The 24641-nt window shown below is 36.8% G+C and overlaps 1 protein-coding gene across 2 annotated transcripts in view; it reads left to right on the top strand.

Annotated features, from left to right (window-relative positions):
- Positions 1 to 24641, top strand: part of LOC130556586 (ADAMTS-like protein 1) — a 139455-nt gene that overhangs the window by 49766 nt on the left and 65048 nt on the right. For both annotated transcript variants that reach the window (XM_057337740.1, XM_057337731.1), the window contains exon 2: positions 7264 to 7371. In XM_057337740.1, the coding sequence (XP_057193723.1) occupies positions 7264 to 7371 (108 nt within the window). The remainder of the gene's footprint in view (positions 1 to 7263; positions 7372 to 24641) is intronic.

Here is a 24641-nt window from a genome sequence, read left to right as displayed (position 1 = left end):
CTTCCACTTGTTTCAGCACCCAACTTCTGCAAATGAAAGTGAAAATTAGTCTACATAATCCAGTCTATGGAGTAATACTAAAAGCTATTTATAAATCAAACATTTACAACAGACCACATTTACCATACCAATGCAAATCACTAGTTGTGGAAATTATGTTTTAATCTTCCTACTAGTCTAGATTATACCCATAGCAACATTAACTCATCTACAAATAATCAAAACAATTAGCAGTTGCTAGTTTGCTAATCTCAGTTCAACACAGTGGAGAATTTTTATTACAGTCCTGTCACGTAATGTTAACGTGGAACTCACTTAACATTACTGTTATGTCGTTGAACAATGAAAATTAAGCCCTTAAGTGATAAAAAAAATATGCTAGAAAAGCACCAACATACCTCACCGTGCGTCTTCACTTTCATTCACTCCGTCAGTATTCAGATGGACTCCACCTACAGGTTGAACTGCGTAACTGCGCACGAGCAGTACCAATACACACATGTAACTTACACTTGTAAGTACAGTTAAATGAAGATGTTGAGTTTAATCACGTCATATAATTCAGAGTTGTCCTTGCTTAGTTAAACTACGAAAAGAAAGAATGTCAAATCAAAATAAATAATTTTTTAAAGCAAGCATTTAAGTTCCACACATTTGTATTTATTTTATTCCAACCCAAATCAGACTTGTTCCTGTGTAAACTATAAGACAGTGTGAAAAACTAGAAGAAAATATGAAGATTCTGAAGTACGTAAAACTATTAACTTAATAATAAACTTTACTTGCTGTGGCAAAACGTGGCACTTGGTTGCTTAAGTGTTTTTAGGTGGTTGCTAAGGTGTTGCTAAGGCATTCTGGGTCATTGCAAAGGTGTTGTAAGGTGGGTTCTAGGGTGCTCTAAGTCAGGGGTTTTCAAACTTTTTAATCACAGATGGTCATTTGCATTAAAACATGTGAATCAAATCGAACAAACACCACATTCACTGATACAAAAACTCCTAATGGGATGGATGAGCCTGGTGGCTCCTACACAGTTTGTCAAAGCGTGGCTTTATTTTAGTGAGAGCTAGGCGCATGTCATTTTCAACATCCAGACGGGCTCTGTGCTTGGACTGAAGTACTTTCAGTGCTGAAAATCCAGCTTCACACAAGTAGGTTGTATCGAAAGGTAAAAGACACTTTATTGCCTTTTCAGACAAAGCAGGGTAGTCCTTTCTAGCAGACATCCAAAACTCTTGACATAGAAAGGCTTTGGAACTTTGTTTTCATCTCTCCTTCATTTGTCAAGTCAATCAGTTGCTCTTGTTCTGCTAGATCCAGATGAGTGCCAACCCCTGGTGCAAATGGGTTTCTAACAAAGTCCAGGTGGGTGTCGTTCAAATCAGGGAAGTATTGTTTAAAATAGCCCTTTAGTATGGCAAGCCGAATTAGCTTTTAATCATTCTCAGGATATGCATTTTTGATATCAACAATTCAATTTTTACTAGTAAAAATTATAATTCTTGATATCAACAATCACGTCATCACTCACAGAAATGTGTATTCTTCATATCTGTAATTGCATTTTTATTAGTTAAATATCACAATAGACTGCCATTCAAATTCAATTTCAGATATCAATAATTAATTTCTTACATGTTAAAAATCTTATTTCAAATATCAGTAATGCAATTTTTACTAGTAAAAAACATAATTTTTGAAATCAAGAATTCAATTTTTACTAGTTGATATGCTCATTCTTGATATCTGTAAATGAATTTTAACATGTTGCATTTGGTATTTCTGATATCAGGAAATGCATTTCAGATATCATTAAATCTAAGAGTAATTGTAGATATCTAAAATGGCTTTCTTAGTAGTAACAATCACATTGTTGATATCAAGAATTAACATTGTCACTAGTGAAAATGTAATTCTTGATATCATAAATTGGCATTTTTACATGTAGTAATTCAATTGTTGATATCAAGAATAGACATTATCATTAGTAACCACACAATTATTGATATCAAAAGTTATGTTTTTTACTAGTAAGAATTGCATTTCTGATATCTGAAATAAGATTTTTAACATGTAAGAAATGAATTATTGATATCTGAAATTGAATTTGAATGGCAGCCTATTGTGATATTTAACTAGTAAAAATGCAATTACAGATATCAAGAATTACGTTTTTTACTAGTTGAAATTCAATTTTTGATATCAAGAATACACATTTCTGCGAGTGATGACGTGATTGCTGATATCAAGAATTCACATTTTTACTAGTGAAAATGTAATTACTGATATCAAAAATAGTAATTGTTACTAGTAGAAATTCCATTGTTGATATCAAGAATTATAATTTTTACTAGTAAAAATTGAATTGTTGATATAAAAAATGCATATCCTGAGAATGATTAAAAGCTAATTCGGCTTGCCATACTTGAGGTGTGACAGGTGAGACTGGATTATGGGCACGATGTTGTCAGCAGTGGAGGAGATGCACTCTTAGGTAAAGAGAGGAAACATGTCTGTAACTCCCTCCTGCAGTTTGGTTTCCCACAGAGATATTTTCTGTGTGAATGCGCATACCTTATCTTGTGCATTCAGTATGTACACATTGTGCCCTTGCATGCTCTGATTGAGGACATTGAGATGTTGGAAAAAATCTGCCATGCATGACAACTTTAGTATCCACGAGTCATCTTCAAAACATTTGGCAAGTTCTGTCTTTTCACCACAGAGAAACTCTCTCTGTCCTGTGGTTATGCCTTCAAGGGGTTTACAAAACATAAGTTCCTCGATAAATCTGTCCCATCCGAGGAAACGAATGTAGACCATAAGCATAAGTTGTGCTTGATTTGCTACGTCGGTACTTTCATCCAGCTGCAGCGCAAAATATTCAGTCTCGCAGTTGCTCTAAAATTTGCGAAGCAATATCACTGGCCGTGTCACCTATGCGTCTGCTCACTGTATTGTCCGACAAAGGCACAGAATCTACCTTTCATGCTGTGTCCTCTCCCAATAAATCCCTGACGATGTCTTTAGTAGCTGGTAATAATAATGTTTCGCCAGTTGTGTGCGGCTTTTTAGCACGGGCAATGTGGAGGGATGCCAAATAGGATGCCTTTAAACTCATATCAGGGAGCGATGCTTGCTGCTGAAAAGTACTAACCTGCCTATAGCGAAACACATTTCCTTATGTTTAAAATAGTCGGTGGATTGGATGGTTCCATTCACTCATTGGAGAGAATCTCTTGGCAGAGTACACTGAGGTCTCTCGATTCCCTGCTTTAACGTACAGTATATGTAAAACCAAATGTTTGTCATATTTTCTAGATTTTTGCGTAGCGTTCACCGCGTCAGACTGACACAAACTCCTCGTTGCAGTAGCGGGATTCTTCAAAAATCTTTACATCATTTGACGAGCGCGTTACATGCAGTGCGGCGCCAATTTTGCTACGTTCAACGTACTGCACGTGCACAACGTAAATAGCGAAAGGTATTTTGAGATAAAAAATGGCATAAATAAAATTTACAACCGCTTTCATAAGGCACAAATCTGTATGTACACTTGGTTATTAATATGTTTACGATAGAAATAAATTTGGTAAAATATACATTATGTCAATTAATCAAGTTTTCCGCGGACCCCTTAGCTCGCTCTTGCGGCCCCCCTAGGGTCCACGGACCCAGTTTGAAAACCCCTGCTCTAAATGATTGCTAGGGCATGGCTTGATAGCATCACTGCCATCATATGCAAGATCACTTATCAATTTTACACCTCATTTATAAGTTATGCACCAAAGTTTTGTCCAGAAAAAAACTGAATAATAAGAAGAGCACTACTAACTTTGAGAAAAATGTATTTAATAGGCTACTCAAGGGAAATAATAGACACAAGTACAAGCCAAGTATACTTAGAAGTCAAAAGATTAAGTACAAGTATATGCCAAATATACTTCAACTTTTCACTCAGTAAAATCAAGTATACTTAAGAGTACATTTAAGTATATTTCTGAGAAGTACATAAAGTGAATTTCTAAGAAGTACATAGGAAGTAGACTGAAAGTATACTTTTCTATTTTAAGTTTAAAAGAAGTATACTTACTGTATAGCACACTTGAATAAACTTCTTTTCGATAAGGGCTGTGTCTAAGATTCAAATGCCTCTCTTGATAAATTGAGTGATAGTGGTAACAGTCTTTGTATTTTTTTGCATGAGTTATTTTTGCCCAACCGGTCTATTTTTGTTTTATAATTTTTTTGTTGACAATACCTTCACACCCAGCCTGTCTTAGATACTTTAAAAAAATAACATTTTGCTGAAAGCCTTCAATACCGTACGCATGCCGTGTTCACACTAGGCTATTAGAATGTAAAACTTGTACACAGTTGCCCTGTAGCAACCATAGCAACCAGAATTGTATTTATTTATTTACATATCATGGATTCCAACACATTGTTACTAATATTTTTGTTTTCGTTATTTTAAAGCTGTATTGTACAAAATTGGATTGTATGATATTATTATTATTATTATTAGCATTTCCTCTAACTGACACAGTTAACGCTGTGGCCTATGATTCTTCTATTAGTCACATGATTGTCTCGTGATATGATTCCGCAGGTCAGAGGTCAGCAGCGAAATGTTACATTTTTTCAGGAGCTTGAGTTTCCAATCTACTGCATTTGCATGCGTATCAATGGAAGTCAATGGAACAAAAAGTCTAGTGTGGCCGCAACATTACCCATGAGAAAGAAAAATCACATGAGATCTCTTTAATATCATTATTTTTCATAGAAATGTAAACATAAGTGTCTTGCATCTCAGATATTTCTCCTGAGAAAAGGAGTCAGAAATCTCACAAATGCCTCCATTAGAGTTTCACAAAAGATCTCAACAATATCTCAAACTGAGCTCAGATTGATCAAGTCCACAATCAAAAGTTTATAATAATAAAGATCTCAATATGAACTCCAACCTTTCAATTTTTACTCAAATCCGTTTTACCTCTACAACACCTTGATGCTCTTTATATATTTGAACAGTTATCTCCTTTGTTTCTGTTTGTATTTCTCTTAAGCAATTTTAGGAGAAACATAACATCTGAGACTATGTTGATCCTTATATGAAACAATACTGAGAACTCAATCAAATCTCCTGAACTATGAAACCTCTGTAATGTATATGAATGCACGCTTCATGTAATAGACTGTAATTGGCCATATGGAATGTATGTACAGAAAGTAAAGCAGCTTTTGGAAATAGCAATGGATCTCGAGCCAAGAATCTGCTCAAGCGAGGTCCGTAACATCAATGATGTGTGTGCGTTATATTGTGTTGAAATGCGGTCGTTCACCAAAATAACACACACCCGACCCTACAGCTCGACAGAGGCGATGTCCCACATCACACACATTATCTGCCCCACAGAGCTTTTGTTATGAGATGCATTTATATTGAGAATTTATTGGTGGATTTTGATGCCGTTCTTTGATGTCAGATAATGTTCAAAGGCTCACTAATAATTTCCTGATTCCATAACTTAGCGTGCTGTCAGAACATGTTAAGAAACGCTATACATTTCAGCGTTATCTAATGTATGCTGTCCAGAATCAGGCACTGCTTGGTTGCGTCAAAAATGTGCCTTTGAAACTGAATTGGCAGCCTCTTTTTTAATTTTATTTAATCGCTTGTTATCAGTTTGGCAGGCTGCGACCGGCTCAAGCTTTGTTAAATAGACATTTGTTTCCTCTTTTAATAACGATCAGCCACTTATACTATGGCAGCTCTTCAAAGTAGTTTTATCTTATGGATAAGTTCATTCAGTAATATTACATTACAGTCCTTAAAGCAACAGTTCACCCAAAAATGAAAACTCGGTCTTCGTTTACTCACTCTCAAATTGTTCCAAATCTGTATACATTTTGTTTTTGTTCGGATGAACAGAGAAATATATTTGTAAGAATGCTTGTAACTAGGGCTGTCAAACGATTAATCGCGATTAATCGCATCCAGAATAAAAGTTTGTGTTTACATCATATATATCTGTGTACAGTGCATATTCATTTTGTATTTATAAACACAAAACATACACATACTTGTCTATATATTTAGGAAATATTTAAATGTATTAATTTATATTTACAAATAATTTAAATTCTAAATAAAAGTTTATTAATTGTTATATTTTATATTTTTCTAAAATAAATGCATTTATGTGTATGTGTTCATAAATACAAAATGAATTAGCACAGTATACCGACATAAATTACGTAAACACAAACTTTTATTCTGGATGCGATTAATCACGATTTATCGTTTGACAGCCCTACTTGTAACCAAACAGTTCTTGGCCACCATTGACTACCATAGTAGGAAAAATTGCGTTGTAAAATCTTTGTTCTGTTGGACACAGTTCTGTGTAGTGGTGCAACGGATCACAAAACTCAAGGTTCGGATTATTTGACGGATTTTGACTCACAGATCTGTACATTTTTCGGATCGGCTAATTTAAATGCTCATCATAGTTTATTACTTTATATTATTATTATAATAACTATTATAACTTGCTTTTGCAATCAATAAAATGCTCAAAAATAGGGGCTCTTATATGGGGTTAAAGAATTTTATAAAAATGAAGTGTGAACGTACCCTGGAGATATCAACCGATTAATTTAACAGATTATTTAACATTATTGTGTATATTCTAAATGTAAATATGAAGTGGTGCGCATAAATATGAAATTCTCGTTTGCGCATGAATCGCGTCATTTGCGCTTTGACTGAACAGAACATTGCTGCCTATGCAGCAGTTTAAGTTAAGATATACGCGAGAATGCGCTTTAATATTGTACTCGTCCAGATAATGGAGAGCGAGAGCGCGTGCGTGCTAAAACTATCTGATGAATAAATTTACAGATAATCCGCGGGTCACATGCGTTTTCCTAACCGTAGAGCATGATCCGTACAGATCATCCGTGATCCGTTTCACCACAAGTTCTGGGGCACTTTTGACTACCATTGAAATTTTACAAGTTGATTTCTTTTATCCAACTTTGAAATTGAAACGGAGAATCGGAAACAATAAGCAGAATCAGAATTGGAATCGATAAAAGTCAAATGATACCCAACCCTATGTGCAACTGGCCCCTGTATGGTAAATGATACTGTTCAAGTTTATTTTAACTTAAGTTATTTTAAGTAATGACATCATTTTTTTCTCTTTTAAAACAGTTTTTTAACTACTATAATGAGACTATTCGACTTTTTTTCAGGTCAGCAGTAACAGCGATGCTGTCTTCATCCGGGAATTCACACTTACTCGCCACGATGATCTCCTGGACGACACGTCTCATGAAGCACCGGGGGTGCACAAACCAGAAGTAAGTGCTTACAGAGTACATTGGTTCTACTTGCAAAAGTCAAGTATGATTTACTATGGTATCAGCGACATTAATATTCCTCTGTGCTTAGTGCTTGTCTTCCCAGCATAGGCCCTGAGTGTATATTTTTATACTAATATGAGGCAATCCATCATGACCGAATGCATCTCTTACCTCATGGTGTTTTGTTCAGTATATATATGGCAGGCTTGTGAGAATGCATGGACAACAGGCATCATGTCAGTTGGATTGTAGCCCGTGTTACAGTATGGCATGGAAACAGCATGACGCAGTAGTGAGGTGGATGACATCTCTGTGACCCGGCTCTTCTGCGCTCGGCCCAGCTGCTCCCAATGCCATCACTCACTTCACTGTCTTATCTAATAAGGGCACGGTCACACTGCGCTGGGGTGGATGGGAATATTTCTTTCGAAGCTTAGCGTTTGGCTCACCACCACCCGATGGCGTCACAACGCTGGCAGAGGAACGGGCTTGCGATAACCATCAGTTTGCTTTTGTTAGTTTGATGCAGATTTGTTGTCTCTGTGGTACACCGTAATGAAAAATGACGAAAAAATGTTTTCATCATTAAGTCATAACGGCATCTTTGTTTCCATCCGTTTTACTTCTCACAGTCGTTTTGAGTGAATTCATACTTGAGTTTTCAGAATTTGAACTCAACTTTTTTTAGTAATTGAATTCAAAGTGATCGGAGATGGGGTTGTAGCTTAGCCACCGCTTTAATTTCATGTGCAATATTAAAAGGAAAAGTTTAGCAGAAATGCTTTGTTATGAGTAACTTAACGTCTTGTTGTTCCAAACCTGTAAGACTTTCTTCCAGAGAACACAAACGGTGATGACTGGGGTTGAAAGGTAAAAAATGAGAGAAAAAGCACCAGAGACGTATCATAAAACACGACCACATGACTTATGTTCTGTATTTCAAGTCTTTTGAACAAATGGGACACTTATTCTTCTAAAGGTACGAAAGAGAGCAAATGTCAAGTTTTTAGTAAATTACAAATCGTCGCTGTTCTTCTGAAACCTCAGATGTCCAAATAGGCTGTTTTTCAGGGGAAAAAAGAAAACACTGTACTTTTTAAATGATTAAAAACATTGTTGTCAAAGTTGACAAGCACTTTTTAATACTTTTATTGGTTAGATTTTATTTGCAAAACCCAGTGATAAACATAAAGGGTGACTAGTAAAGATTTTGGGCAAAAAATAAAAATAGGGATGCGTAACGATTAATCACGACTAATCGTTTGCAGAATAAAAGTTTTTGTTTACATAATATATGTTGGTGTACTGTGTATGATAATTATGTTTGTATAAATACACACACATGCATGTGTAATTTTAAGAAAAAAATACATTTATATGTCAAATATTTATATATAATATAAATACAAGGTTTCAGAAAGCGAAATTCTGTTTTGGTCCATTTCTTCACACAGACCATCTTTATGATACTTTCATGCTACTTTTTTGTCATGTTGGAGCTGGATAACCCCAGTCATCATTCTTTTTCGACAAATGAATCCTATGGCCATTCATGAGACCACTTTCATTTCGGGTCGCTCACAATTCTGCCGGTACCAGTCCAGCAACCTTAGTGTATTCGGTCATGGAAGAAGCACCTTTTTCGGATCGACGACGGTTGGTTCACCGGTCCGTATCTCCGCGACGGTAGGTCGTAGAGAGACGAGCCCAGGCTTGTCGGAAACAGAACGGTCTTGGGGTCGTAGCTCCTGGACCCGAGGGCAGAGCAGATCGAGCCAGGGCTCGTTTGAAAGGCCCGGCCGAGACATTTCGAACTGCGCCATGCTCGAGGCGCTGCGACCCCGCCAAGTCGATCAGGGACGTCCGGAAGACGAGGCGGTCGGCCTGTCGCCTTCCGCCGCCCGTATCTCCGGCCACCGGCGTCGTTGGAAAGCTACGCTCAAGACCTTTCTAACGACACCGTCCGCGAGTCTCTGCTACCCCGGGGGCCGGAGCTGGACCCTCCTCAAAGTCTAAACTTTGACCGCTCGTAGCTTTGGAATGGGGGTCCCAGCGGCTCGTGCCCGGCGGAGATGGACCCTGCTCGGCGAGACCTTTCCAATGACACCTCGCTCGACTCTCTACGACCTTCCTGGAAGAAGTTGGTTTGCACCAGTCTGTCAACCTTAGTGCCATTCGGGCCTGGAAGTCCCCCGCTCTGCCGGGCTGGCCGATCCAGGGAAGGAGCATCTTTTCTGGATCGAAGACAAAGATCGAAGGTTCACTGGTCCATATCCCTGCGACGGAAGGTCGTAGAGAGACGAGCCGGGGCTCATTTTCAACAATTCACCTCTTACACATTTAAGAAAAGGTGCAAGAAAAAACATTTTTGGGCTAAATGGTTCCATAAAGAGCTATTTAAGTCCAAAGGCCCTTTATAGTAGAAAAAGGTTCTTTAGATTGCAAAAAGTAAGGAAAAACGGTTCTTAAAGTAAATGTTTTTAGGGAACCAGAAATGGTTCTTCTATGCTATGGCATTCTGTTTTTTAATAGTGTATTTTTCACACAAGAAAGTCATGAGAACAACACGGGGGTGATTGAACAATAACAGAATTTTCCATTTTTTATGAAAGGCTTTAAAAATTAAACTTCAGTTTTCAAGGGTTGGCATTTTTTTACAGTTCACTTGTCTGTCACCCTGTCTTTTAAATGGAGCGTTGTTACCCCAGCGTTGAGGGTGATTTTGAGGAATCTGTTCTTCATACTTGAGTTAATACCCCACAGCTGTTTACATGCTACGCACTTGTGCTGTGTGTCTTTCAGGCCTCAACACTCCAGTAATGATTCCTTTAGATTCTCACTGCTAAATCAAACAGAAATTCAAGTTCTCTGAATCCCATAAGTGGCTTCAGACATGCGTTTACTGTGTGATTCATATATACACAAAGAGCTCTCTTTAATCTCTTTACTCTAAATGCTGTAAGCTGCCTCTATCAATGACCTGTTTTTCGTTTGATGTCTGAAATTACAGCTCATTCTTGCATTCTCTATGACGACCGAGTTTGACGTAGCCCTCAGAGGAACGCTAAACTGCATGTAGCTTATGACATTAAAAACCCCATACTGTACTCACATGCCACAATGTTGATGTCGGTTAAAGTCGCAGTTGTGAGAAATGCATCACTGAGAGGGAATTATTGGTAGTATGCGACCACGTTTATTTATCTTCCCTAATTAAGGTTCTTTGCGTTCACTGTTTCGCTATTTCACTGTTGACGGCATGCATCTCCAGTTAGCTCATTTGGGAACTTTAACAATCGAATTGATGTAGAAAGTGGAATGATGTAGTGTTTAAGTTGAAAAATGAATGGAGGTCATATGTGGACCATAAGGGCCCCCGCAGGTTCTCATATGTTTGCAGGACATAAAAGGGAGAACGTAAAGCGACAGGTCCACCAAAGTGGACATTTCGAGGGCTACTCAAAAGAAATCCAATGCCACCTACTAAGATTCAATGATTACCAGCTGTGACCCTCATTGTACTTCTGATATTACAGTTTGTGTAAATTCCAGTTGTATTGCATCATGGCATTTACATGGTCAAGCAGTCGAAGAGCAATTTCGCCTGAGAAAACATGGACAACGGGTCACTGAAGTTCCTCTTGACAGTTTTTGAAAAGCTAGGAAACAATTAATAATTTCACCATGTGGTTCAAACATGCCTGGGGTGGAAATTACAAACATATTGTATTAATTTATCGTAAATTACAGAGAGTGAGATCAATTTCAAAGGACTGAGTGTTTGTGATATACAGTAATATTTATGTTGCTAAGCAAATGGCTGAAAGGATCTCAGTATGGACGCGTTTGTTGTAAGGATTGGGTGTGTGCTCGCTGGCTTTTGACTCCATACTTTTCAAACGGCTGAGGTGATGCTACACTCTAAAAACCATGGTGTTAAAAACAACACAATGTGTGTTATAGGACAACACAATTTGTGTTACATTAAACTCAACTTGTGTTGTGCCTTTTATTTAACACACCATCAACCAAAAGGGACATAATGTGTCAAATATCATAACACAAATATAGGTATTATAATATGACACATCCTTGTTGAGAGTGTACAACACTTTGAAGGATTTTTTTATCATATAAATTGTCTATTTTAAAAAAGTACGTAGTGTAGCTTTAATTTGAGTATAGAGAGCACCAAACGTAGGTCACAAATCAGAACCCGAGGTCGCTTTAACTGAAAGTTTTCCTTCATTGACAGATTTTTTTACTAGTGACGAAAAAATATAAAGGCCGTCCGTCATTTTGATAGATTACAATGAGGGCAATTTGTAATATCCCGTTTTGTCGAGTTGGTAGCATCCAATAATTTCCTTTCACCAGAACGTGATCGTGAATCGTCAGAATCATCAGACTTGAATCGTCTGATCAGAATATTCATTGCAGCACTATTGGATATCGTCCAACCAATCGTATTTTTTGTTTTATTTTCGAAATTGAATTTGCAAGTTGCAACAATTCATCACTATAAAGTAATACAGCTAATTTGATTATACCTACAAATTTAAGGCAACGATAAATATTTTACAGCGCGCTATCACATGTTTCCCATGTGTCAGTCCCCGTACAGCTTGGCTTTTTTATGAAGATATTGACTGTATCATTGCTTTTCTTTGCAGATTTTGGCCCAAAATATATAGTGCATATATGTAGTTATATATTTAATATAGTGCAGTTACATCAAAGTTATTCCATTCTTTGTTTTGGTACAGTATGTGTAATTCATAACTTTCATAAAAAAAAATGTATAACATTTTTATTTTCTTACTGTAGCCATTTCAGTTCAAGATTCGAGATTAGTTTGGCAGCAAAGCCAAAAATAATTAGATGTTATTTTCCAGCGGTTTGATTCATGATTAACCTGTGTATTTGTGTTTGCGGTGCCTAAGCAACTGGTGTGACCATGGCTCAACACCCTAGTGTGACATTTAGGAAGCAATCCTGGCAGAAAATGTTTGTCTTGGCTTCTTCACTTGATTTTGTATATTTAGCAACTATTCAGTTAAAGTAAAGTAAAGAGCTGTGGGATCAATGGACACATTTCTGCCAAAAGCATTGGATTTCAAAAGTCAGGTAGCATTAGTGGAGCTGATACGTATCTGTATTTGTGTTATATAAAGATGAACCTACAGTATAATGATGTTTTAAGAAATGTCTCAGTGGTTTTATGTCCATACAATGAAAGTCAATGGGGTTCAATGTTGTTCGATTACCAACGTTTTTCCAAATATCTTCTTTTGTGTTCTGAATAAGAAAGAAAGTCATACAGGTTTGAAATGACACGAGGCTAAGTGAACTGACCTTTTAAGGTCAGTTTACCCTATTTTGGGTGAACTGTCCCTTTAAGGTCAGTAAAGAATAAAGAATAAAGATATTAAAATATCTTATCCAATATTATCCCTTTTGGATAAAGAAAGATGACTGTGGATTAGTGTAAACTGTAAATCACTGGTCAGTGGAAATGGGTGGCACTTTATAACTGGCACAAAGAGGACATCCACCCACTGCAGTGACGGCAGGTTTATGATGGGAGAGGTTGCTCCCAAGAGATGTCCAAATCTGCTCCTTCAGTTTGTGTTGTCTGTCTGAAGACTTGACAAACTTTTTTTGCTCTGCCTAAAACTTTCAACAACTGCCTAAAACTTTGAGGAAGATTGGTAACCAAACAACATTAGCCTCCATTGACTTCCAATGTATGGACACAAGACCACTGAGACATTTCTCGAATAATCTTCTTTTGTGTTGAATGAGATGGGAGTAAATAAATGATGACTGAATTTTTATTTTTAGGGTAAACTATCTCTTTCATGGCTTATGGCGGTGGTCGTATAATGGTTAGCTGCTGGTCTAACAGAATTCAGTTGGCATTTCTAAGATGTTTTCATCAGAAGAGCTTTAGTTGTTGTTTTTGTGTACAGGAAGCACAGATGACTGTGGTATGCTACATCATTATCCTGAGTGTCTTTCTCCTCGATGTAATGAGCAGACTCTTGGCTAGATCCAGCTTTTGCTTGCTTGTTTGGCACTCAAAGCATCATTTGGGCTCCCAGACGCACCAATCAGTGATTCCATCTTACAGATGGAGCACGGCGTTAACAACAGAAGTGCAGAGAGCATTCTTTCAGAAGTTATTCTGCGTCGTGGAAATGTCTCTGTACTGCCCTGCACGATTTAGAGGTCATCACTTAAGGGACAGCAGCTGTTTGGTACCCATCCTCAATACACCAGCTGTGTTTCGGGTGACGTAGCAACACTGAAACATTGCACAATTAAATGTCTAATTGAGTCTTGAAATAAAGGGAGTTGGATGTTGGGTTAAGTGCAGTTTCTTGGGCTAAATCTGAAGTTACTCACCTCTGTTTTAGGATGCATTCACACTAGAAATGTTGTTGATAAACCGAGTAAGCCTACTTTTGGTTGCAGTATACTATATTTTTACTATAGTAAACTATAGTCAATTGTAGTATACTGTAGAATTCTATAGTATTCAGCAGAATTAACAATAGTAGTAAATGTTTCAAAAACACATATTTGGTATCTAGGAATATATATATATAATGTAGTATCTAGGAATTTCATGACAGTTTATTATAGTAAATGATTAATATGCTTTAATATTTACTAATAATACTGTATGTATTGTAGTATCTAGGAATTTCACGACAGTTTATTATAGTAAATGTTTAGTATGCTTTTATATTTACTTTGGTAAATCTACTATCTACTGTATAGTATCTGTAGGAATGTTATGACAGTTAACTATAATAAATTATTTAGAATACTTTAATATTTATTGATATTGATCAATGTCACACACAAACGAGCACAACGACAAACACATTTCACACAGACACGCAGCTCTGTCTAATGCACTTGCAAAACTGTATCGCACTCGTGCTACACTGGATAATTTATTCTTATAGCACAGACCCGTTTTTTTGTAGCACATACTGTATATGAGTAACGTAATAGACATCGCTCTGTACAGCCCTGTAAAGCCCTGGTCGTATCTATACAGGAATTTAATAGTAGTTTACTATAGTAAATGCTGTAGTATATTTTATATTATACATGTACTTTATTATGTTTTTAGCGGTTTCTGAAAACAGAATCACACTCAATTATACTTCAACCACAACGGAAAAACATTGTGCGCGTAAAGTTTTGTGGTATATTAAAAAAATATTTTGCTGGGTGACACTATTGGACCTTTTGAAGACCCAGTGAATGGCCTTGATATCTGCAACCTTGTTAAATGCATTGACAATTTCAGATTTCCAGAAAAATAGTGGCTCCTCCTCTTCGTAAAAAGTATAGCCAGTAATCTTTAGTTGAGCTCACAACCTAGATTTTGATGAGGGGCTGAAGTGCAGAATGATGTCATAGAAATGTTTTATTCATTTTGGTGGAAGTGAGAGATTGTAAGTTTTAAAGGTTTATACCTTATTAATGTGAATTTTGTCAATGTCTTAGCACACTAATGTTGACTAGCAATACTAGTTATGTATTTAATGCAAAAAGGCAAAAAAACTTTTACTTTCGATGTACTTTTAATTATAAGGGTAGACCATCCTTATATATTTTATTTGAAGATAGATGACGGATATTAATATGACAAACAAATGTAGTTATCATTAGATTGCAGTTAGTTCAGGTGCGCGCTACACAGTGGTGTAAAGAGTACCTGAAAACCATACTTAAGTAAAAGTACAGATACCTTGCAGCGAAAACTACTCCATTACAAGTTACAAGTCACCAATTCAAAAATGACTTCAGTAAAAGTCTTAGAGTATCTGAATTTAACAGTACTTGAGTATTTTACTCGTACTGAATGTAGGCTCAAAGCAGCACTAGTCCTTGAACACTTAAGAGACATGTCAGTGAAAAACAAGAAACAGTTGATTCATGAGGAGAGCAATCACATTTATTTTCTTAAATCAAAATAAGACTGAACACCTCAAAATTGCAACAAATCATGGTGGACACCATAACACTCAAGTCTCATTTAAGCTCAAGTGATCATAATAAACCAAACTCTTTCAAAAGGTTTCTTCAATATAACGGATAAATAAAATAATGTTAAGTCCAATTAAAAAGTCAAAGCCTTTTTAAACTGGGCATGCTGGTTTTGGCCTCATCATCAGCTGCTGTCATGTCCTCATTTCACATAAACCGCCAGCGATTGACATTGATAACCCTATCCTAACCCTAATTGATAATGCACTCTTTATTCACATAAAGAAGCCATGTTGACAAGTTTTAGTAAGTAAGAGCAAAACCCACAAGATATAGTACCTTCAATGCCTTGTAAATGGCTATATTAATTCTTCTGTATCAAAAATAAACTGCCGCAAAAGAATGATGGGTACCAGGTGAAATGTAATGTGTAATTGCATTAGTCATTACAAATGTAGTGGAGTAAAGAGTACATATACTTGTTCAAAAATGTAGTCAAGTAGAGAGTAAAAGTTGCTAATATCTTTAATACTCAGTACAACTACAAAGTAGCCAAAAAGATACTTAAGTAAAGTAACTAAGTACATTTACTCCAATACTTTACACCACTGGCGCTACAGTTATTTTGCTCTGCATCAACTCTGTCACGTCTCGGTTTAATAAGAACATAAATTGTGTCTGGTCAGACTGTGTGTGGTTCTTGTCTCATACCGAAGGCAGCTGAGTAAAAGTGCTGAGGATGAGAAAATGTGCTGGCCTTTGTTTCTGGAATGAGCGCGGTGTTCTACCATGTTTGTTTCATTCGTGGTGTGTGTTTGGGACAGAGCCCTGGTTTCAGACAGCAGCTGTAGCCTTCATGTGGTCGTACGCCATCATTCTGTGGCTGCTGGCTGTGGGTTTGCTGGAGAAGACCCTCGCAAGGGTCGCCCACCACAAACCAGTAAATAAATGTGGATGTGTGCGCGTCTGCCATGCGCTGACAGAGATAAGTTGTTTATTACGTTACTCTTTACAGCTGCGTTCCCACACTATTGAACAGCCTTTAAAGACTGTATTCAATGGCTTTCCTGTGTGTATTGAAACAAGATGTTGAGGCTTAATGTTTTATTTTATAGATCCAATAGCTGTTAGTTTATGTCACAGAAATGGACCGTGATTTGCTACCTGCTTTTGTCACCGTTACAAAAAAATAAGTGTACTTTAAAATCATTTTATTAAGTATACTTAAAGTCTATGTATATTTGAAATACTGTACAGTTATGTACTGTAGAAAGCATGCCAAAATCAACGTGCTAGTAGTACACTTGAAAGTGTACTATTTTAGTACTACTGAGGACTAAATTGGTCCACTTTTTAGTTCATAAAAGTATACTTGTAAGAATGCTTTAAGTGTAACAATCGTAAACATTGAGTACACAGCTAGTTGACTGGTTTTTGTTCATATTACTGCAATACCACAATTGAACACATTGTATACTGATAGTTTACTAGTTCCGTAGTTGTAGCACATTTTTACTCTATGAATGTACATATTGAAGTATACTCTCTGTAAACTAGTTTGGTCGTTTTTATACTTCAAGTATACTTGTAAGTGTTCTTTAAATGAACTTAACATCATACATACATTATTTTTGCACTTTAGGAATTTTACTGTCTTGCTAAATCGGTGTTAATTCTTATACTGTACTTTATTTAAACCAGTATGCAAACTATTAGAAAAAAGTTTTTAATAGGCTACTCAATCAAAATAGTAATCACAACTTCTTATAATAGTTCATTTTAATTTAAGATATACAGTATGTGACCCTGGACAACAAATCCAGTCTTATGGGTCAATTTTTCGAAATTGAGATTTTTACATAATCTGAAAGCTGAATAAATAAACTTTCTATAGATATATGAGTTGTTAGAATAGGACAATATCTGGCTGAGATACAACCGTTTAAAACTCTGGAATCTGGGAGCAGTTGTTAATCAGGGGCACTGTGGCAGACCATCCACTCACAACAATAAAGTTTTTATATATTTAAGGTAGAAAATTTACAAAATATCTTCGTGGAACATGATCTTTACTTAATATCCTAATGATTTTTGTCATAAAAGAAAAATCGATCATTTTGACCCACACAATGTATTTTTGTCTTTTACTAAAAATGTTCCCGTGCTACTTATGACTCCAGGGTCACATATGTAAAAGTACAAATAGGCCAAATACAATTTAATTTTCAGTAGATTTCTGGAAGTACATAAAGGTAGATTGAAAGTATACTTTTTATTAAGTATGCTAAAAAGTACGCTATTATTAAGGGTAGGTGGTACTGGATGTTCAAGTTCAAGTTTGTTTCATTCTGTGAACTACTAACAATATTTCTCCCAAATTTCTAATAAATGTATTGTTTCTATTTGCATTTATTTGCAGAAAATGGAAACTGGAGAAACGTCAAAATAACAGAAAAGATGCTCTGTATTTTTTCAGACCTCAAATACTGCGAAGAAAACAAGTTCATATTCACTTTTAAGCAATAAAAAAGTGATATTTCTACACGTAGAAACGTAGAAAAATTCTTGTTTATGTGATAGCCTGGATTTTGACCACGGTTTCACTTCATGTCACTCCTGAGGTTTGATTTTGTTGAAATTCAACAGACACTGGACTGGAATGACCACAATACATCGAGAAATGCTGATAACTTGAAAATTTGGAACGGTCTCTTCATTTTCTCCTCGGCTGGATGTACCTCTGAGTGCAAGCCAAGTCATTTACATTAATGCACTTGACAGATGCTTCTATCCAAAGCGACTTTTAAAACAAGCAAACCGTGTATTTTATCAGTGTGTGTGCGTGATGGGATCAAACCCATGATCTTAACACTGCTAAACAATGGGTACACTTAAAAGCCAATTGTAATAAAGCTCAATAAAACGGAAGGAAGGAGGCGGGAACCGGCGAACATTCAAAACATTTAATCAAAAATAAATACACCAAAAATACAAAAGTAACAAGCCGGCAACACGAACATAAACAAAACTTAACTAATGTCCGGGCCCGGTCCTCTCTCGCCATATACTCCTGCCGTTCGTCCTTTTATGCTTCCGATCTCCTCCGTGAGAGATACGAGGCCGGAATGATGCCCAGCTGACACTCATTATCAATCGCGTCCCGGCCTCGCTTCCTCCTCCCACGGCTCTCGTCACGCCTCCCTCGTCACACACCAATGTTTTTAGAGTTTAAAGGCTTAAGATGAAGTTACTGTGGTGTTTTTCATCAAAAAAGAAAGAGGTGTCTGATACCGTTCCCTGTTCTCTTAGCTTCTGTTTCCCACCGAGCACTCACAGTGTTCACTTACACGTATTTCCTCACAATATTCACTTCCATAGATTAGCCACAAGAGCTTGTGTGCTTAAACAGAGTCTCATTTCTGTTAGGAGACTTGGATGTACAGACTCCGTCTTTTTGGAGTTGCTGAATGTGCCTGGAGTCGTGTTGCACCCTTTTGGAAAGGTAGTTCATTCTTTCGGGCCCTTTCGTGGAAAGCTTCTCGCTGGAACTGAAGTGTGTCTACACAGAGAATAAACAGAGACAAATGAGGTCCATACAGAGGCTGTATAATCGGCCCACACAAATTCACATGGCAGAACAGTGGGAATTCGGCTAGGAATGGATCACCCAGCGCCACCGACGGAGATCTCGCTCTGTAAATGATCTTGTCTCTCGACCGCAAAATAAAAAAATTACATTAACTGACGTTTTCGAGCCAGAAAGGTTCGGCTCGGGATATGCATGCAGTTTGACAAACTCTGAACTTCAATTAGCACTTACAGCCTCATATAGTACAGTATGTTTACTGACATGCTTCAAACTGTCTTGCATTGTTAAGCGATTCGTGAAACTGCAGCACTATAGTTTTTCAGTTTTATCGTTATTTATTTACATGTATTTGTCTTTTTTCCTCCTCAAAAATGCAGTGTATGTACACGCATGAAAAAACAATGCTGTATGCTTTAATATGTACTACAGTAAATTGTAGTGTACTGTAGTTTTTTGTAGTAATTATTAGACTTTGTGTACTGCTGTATACTGTTCTGTACCTTATATACTCTATACTAGTTAATATTCTGTAATATTGCCTATAGTGAATACTGTGTGTTTCATTTATATCTTGCTTTGCTCTGAATAGACTTAATGCACATCTCTCTCACGCTCGCCGGTCGAGTCATCATAAAAGCAAATGTGTTTTTGATCATTCAGCGGTAAGACTTCGAGTTAACTGCCTGTCGTCTTCACACTTGAGAACTGTTTGCTGTCTTACATCTTCAAACAGAACACAAAATATCTTCTTTTTTATAAAGTAATTTTTCCTATTATGGTAGTCAATGGGGTCCAAGAACTGTTTGCTTACAAGCATTCTTCCAAATATCTTTCTCTGTGTTCATCAGAACAAAGACATTTATACAGATTTGGAACAACTCGAAGGTGAGTAAACAATGACAGAATTTTCATTTTCGGGTGAACTGTCCCTTTAAATAAGGCTCCAAATGACTACAGTCTGGATAGTTTGAATTCCAGTCTAAATCAAATGTTTATCTCAGTCTGAGCAATATTACATTGTGATGCACTGACTGAGAATGTTGGACTCGGTCATCAACCTGTGTCTCTTCAGGACAAACACAAGATGGAGCTGTTTCTTTAAGCAAACAAGCATAAGCCACTCAAAAGTGACCACAGCAGTGATGTCTTTCTGCTAGATCGTGTGGAGATCAATAGAAATGACATGAAATTAATAATACAAAAAAAGATATTTTGTACTTGGGTTCAACAATTACATAAAAATGTTTTTTTTTTTTGTATATTTCATCCAATTAAAACCATTATGCTATAGCTCTTGGGTACACAAGTAAATACACTTCACATTGAAATTCACACTTCTCCGATAAGTCAAAATAGTATTTCAATTTCCCAAAAAGAAAGATACACTGATGATTTACTCTTTTTCTCATGCCATCCCGGATGTGTATGACTTCTTTTCATCAATTTGTATAAAAATAACTTTACTTATGTTACTTTATGTATAATGAAATTAGTTCATGGACGTGTTTATTTAGCTTTCAGCATTCAGCTAAATAAGCTTAAAATATTCATCGTTTTCTCCAGCCAATGTACTGTTTTGCTTCAGAAGACATTGGTGAAGTCATTTGGATTATTGTATTTGTTTTTTGGAGCTTCAAACGTAAGTGACGGAATAAAAAACAATCTTTGTGTTTGACTAAAGAAAGAAGCCACGCATCTTGGATGGCACGAGGATGAGAGAGATTTCATATTTGGGTGAACTGTTCCTTTAAGATTAGCCTACAGTATTAATTGTATTTTTCAGATACGGCTCGTTTGGTTTTATAATGGTAAACTCTATAGCCTGGTCTGATATTCTAGCATCATTACACACTCTGTTTATGCTGATGGATGCGGTGAGGTAAAGTCAGATGTGCTGTATTTAGCAGGAGGTTGGCAGACTGTCTTGGTCAGGTTGTTTAAGTGTGAATGGTCTTTTGTTAGAGGCAGTGGCTGACTTGTATCTAGTTTCAGCTTTGGCTCTGTAAAGCTTCTCTCTGTATGCGTGTAGCTCAGGGGTGGTCTCGCTGTCTTAGAAATGAAGACTAAAGAGTTGGATGTGCATTACTCGTGTGATTTGTTTAACAGCTCACGGTGCATCAGGATGCTGGGACGATGCTCTGCCCGCCACACTTACTCACCGTTTTGGTCTTGTTTTCCAGTATAAATATCTTTACAGTTTTTAAATCAAGAAACCTTTCTTTGCGAAGCAGGCTGACTTAAGATAGCCTATTAAGTTTTGTTTTCTGAAAAATGTATCCAAATTATGCTTATGCTTTACCTGAAGACTGTATGCCAACATTCTCCCTGTAGCGCTTATGCTTAAAAGAAGAAAAAATCCACCAAAAATCAATTAAATTGACAGAAAAACATCTATTTTACATATTATATTATGTATATTTCATTTTATTTAATTCGCATTTTTCAGAAAACAGGATTCAAGATAACAAGTCATTTTGCTTATCAAGTAAATATTTAAATGTGCTGTAGATATTTGTAATGGAAAACAAGACAAAAATATTGAGTAAGAAATTTATTTTTGCTGTGCATTAGGATCAGTGTCCTGTGTAAAATACATATAAACCTTTCCGAATTTGTAAAATGTCCTTAAACAAGATTAATTTTCTTGAGATTTTTTTAAAGAACAACTTTACTTTATCCTCACTGGCACATCCTTTTTTCATATTTTCTTGGTTTAAGAATAAATCACTCAAAATTTTGTTACATTTATGCTTAAAAATACCAAACATTACGCCAACAGGGCAATAAAACAGCAATAAATCTTAAATGAAGGTAAAGTGTCTGAAGAAAAGCCAAGTAAATGTATCTTATTTGTACTGGATATTTTGCAGTAGGGCAGTTCTTCATCACATGTCTGGTCATTCATTACCTACAGCCCTGAAAGCTCTGGCCGTTCTCCATCTCCTGGACTTTTCTCCCTCGGTTTTGTTCGGTCCCATGACCATTTCACTTTGCTTCTTGGCTCTGGTGCTCTCTCTTGAGCCTGCTTGGGTTTCCAACTTTTTGAATCAGCCAGGATGTGGACTTACGTTATGTAAGTCTTAGAGAAATTGGATTGGAACCTGGAGAAGTTGAAGAAATGTTTGTGACCTCAGCTAGCGGGTTGACTGTTTGCTTCTCTCATCTAACGTGTCACTGAATGTGAAGTTATCGCGGCAGGACCCTGAGCATGAGTCACAACAGCTTTTTATAAGATGCTCCTGGTCAGGCATGAAGCAAAAAAGAGTGATGTCAGTGTCGTTTTATCTGGAGAAAGAAACAAAGTGGAGTGAAATTGACTTTGTATTGTCTATAAGAAAATAATAGTGCATTGATCTTTTTAAAGGTCCAGTGTGTAATTTTTGGAGGATCTATTGACAGAAATGCAATATAATATAAATAACTACGTGTTCAGAGGTGTATAAAGACCTTACATGATGAAGCGTTGTGTTTTTATTACCTCAGAATGAGCTATTTCTATCTACATACACCGCGGGTCCCCTTACATGGAATTCACCATGTTGTTTCTACAGTAGCCCTAAATGGACAAACTGCTCTACAGAGCGCATTTCATAAATGCGTTATCTCCTTCGATAAAGAAGTGAAATCGTGAAGACATCTTTGTTGGTTGCAATTCATAACCTCACCACTAGATGCCGCAAAATTTCATACACTGGACTTTTAAAAGTATTATCACTCGTATAGTATTTTCCTCCTCTTTCAAAAAGATGACACCCGAAGATGCAGATAGTACTTTAGTTGAATATGTTTATGTGAGAATGTTTATTTAAAGCAAGAGAGAATGATGCAATTTTTTAAAAAGAGAGTTAAAGGGGTCATATGACACTGCTAAAATGAATATTCGCTCTGAAAAGCGAGGTGTGCTATGATTGGCCAGTTAACCAGTGCGTAGTGATTGGTCGAATACTGCAAGCGTGTGACCATATTTGGAACATCAGGTTCCAAGGCAATTGTGCTGACAGGTACGCCCACCTTACTTGTGTATACATTTGGGCGGTCTTAGTCAAATCATACCACGAACTGACGTAGATTTGTGAGGGTGTGGTTACATGAGGCGTTTCAGGCAGGTCTGGGTGAGCATTCGCTTTTAGATAGAACGCATCTTTTGTTCCCACACTTTCATTTTTGCAATTCTACGTGGCTAATACATGCATGGGCAACTTATAACACACCAAAGACACAGAAAAACACGTGTTCACGCCATATGACCCCTTTAAAGTAAAAAGGTGCCGTTTGTCACTTATCCAAACAGAATTCAATGTTTTATAATATGAGTTTCTTTTTAATCAAATGTTACATAACGTATAGCTGTTTCAGCGCTGATGCCTGATTTATGATTCAGTTGGTATGAATAATCCAACCTGATCTCACAGGAATTCGTGACTATTATACGAGGTGACATATTCAAATTAATTTGTACGTTGTGAATCGTACAAAAACGGACGATTACTAGAAAAAAAATCAATATTGATCTATATAAATCTTACGTCACTGGCGTGAAAAAGAATTGTACGAATTCAGACGAATTAGCCAAATTTGGCCACATCGTAAAATAGTAATGTTTTTGCCGTGAGATTGTGTTGGAATAATCATATATCTTGCTTTGTGTCCATCACGTTACAAATACGAGGAGTAAACAGATGAGATGAAGTACTTTTCTTTATTCACTGGATTATCCAAAAATAGGAATTACCTCATTATTTTAAAAGAAATTTGTGGAATTTGGGTACATTTGATGAGAAATGAGTTTATATTGAGATCTGACAAATTCGAGCTCAGTTTGTGACATTGACTACGTTCGCATGCGCATCAATAATGCGATTATTTCCGATAATCAGAGTAAGGACTTAATCGCAGAAACATGTTTACATGACATGAGAACACCTCTTTGCTCGCGTTTACATGGAAGTTTTATTAGTCTGATTATTTGCTATAATACACAGCACAAACGATGATCTGAGATACAGTAGGTGTGTGTTACTGGCTATCGTTGTAATATATTCGCGTCGAATACAAAACACCATTATGTGGACGTATTTCATGGTTGTTTTGTTCATAATGTTCAAATGAAAATGTGCCTTTACTGTGTAAAATAACCGTGTTTCAGGCTTTGTTTAGGTTACTGTGCGAGCTGGACCGTTCTCACAGTTGTGATAAGCTCTGACTGTATATTTGACCTTTTTCATCTAAGGTGAAAGAAAATGTACATTCCACATACACTGGATTCACATACGCTGCTGTTTATTTATACTCGCTTCTGACATGTCTACACCTCACATGTCGATGGTCCCATTCACGGCTTCCCACCGAGAAACGCCCGTCGACTCCTGTCTGAGACACAGCAGAGGTTTGGTTTCACCTTTCTGAAGCATGATGTCAGCTCTTTTCTTTTGCTCTTATAGCGTCACCCTCATGTGTCATCATTTTTGGATTTATCCTCACTGAATCTGGCATCAGATAGATCCACTCTCTTTTTCTTTTCCAAAGTGGAGCATTCTGCTGCCGGCCAGGCTTATGCAGGAGGTTTTTGGGAAAGTTAGATGGGCATGTGTTACGCTCTGTTTATCTTGAGGCTTTCGGTTGAAAAAAGGTTCTTATGGTTCCCGTAGGAGATGTATCCCTCTTGACC

The sequence above is a fragment of the Triplophysa rosa genome, linkage group LG1 (assembly GCF_024868665.1).
Source record: "Triplophysa rosa linkage group LG1, Trosa_1v2, whole genome shotgun sequence".
Lineage (NCBI taxonomy): Eukaryota > Metazoa > Chordata > Actinopteri > Cypriniformes > Nemacheilidae > Triplophysa > Triplophysa rosa.
This window is presented reverse-complemented; position numbering and strand designations above follow the sequence as displayed.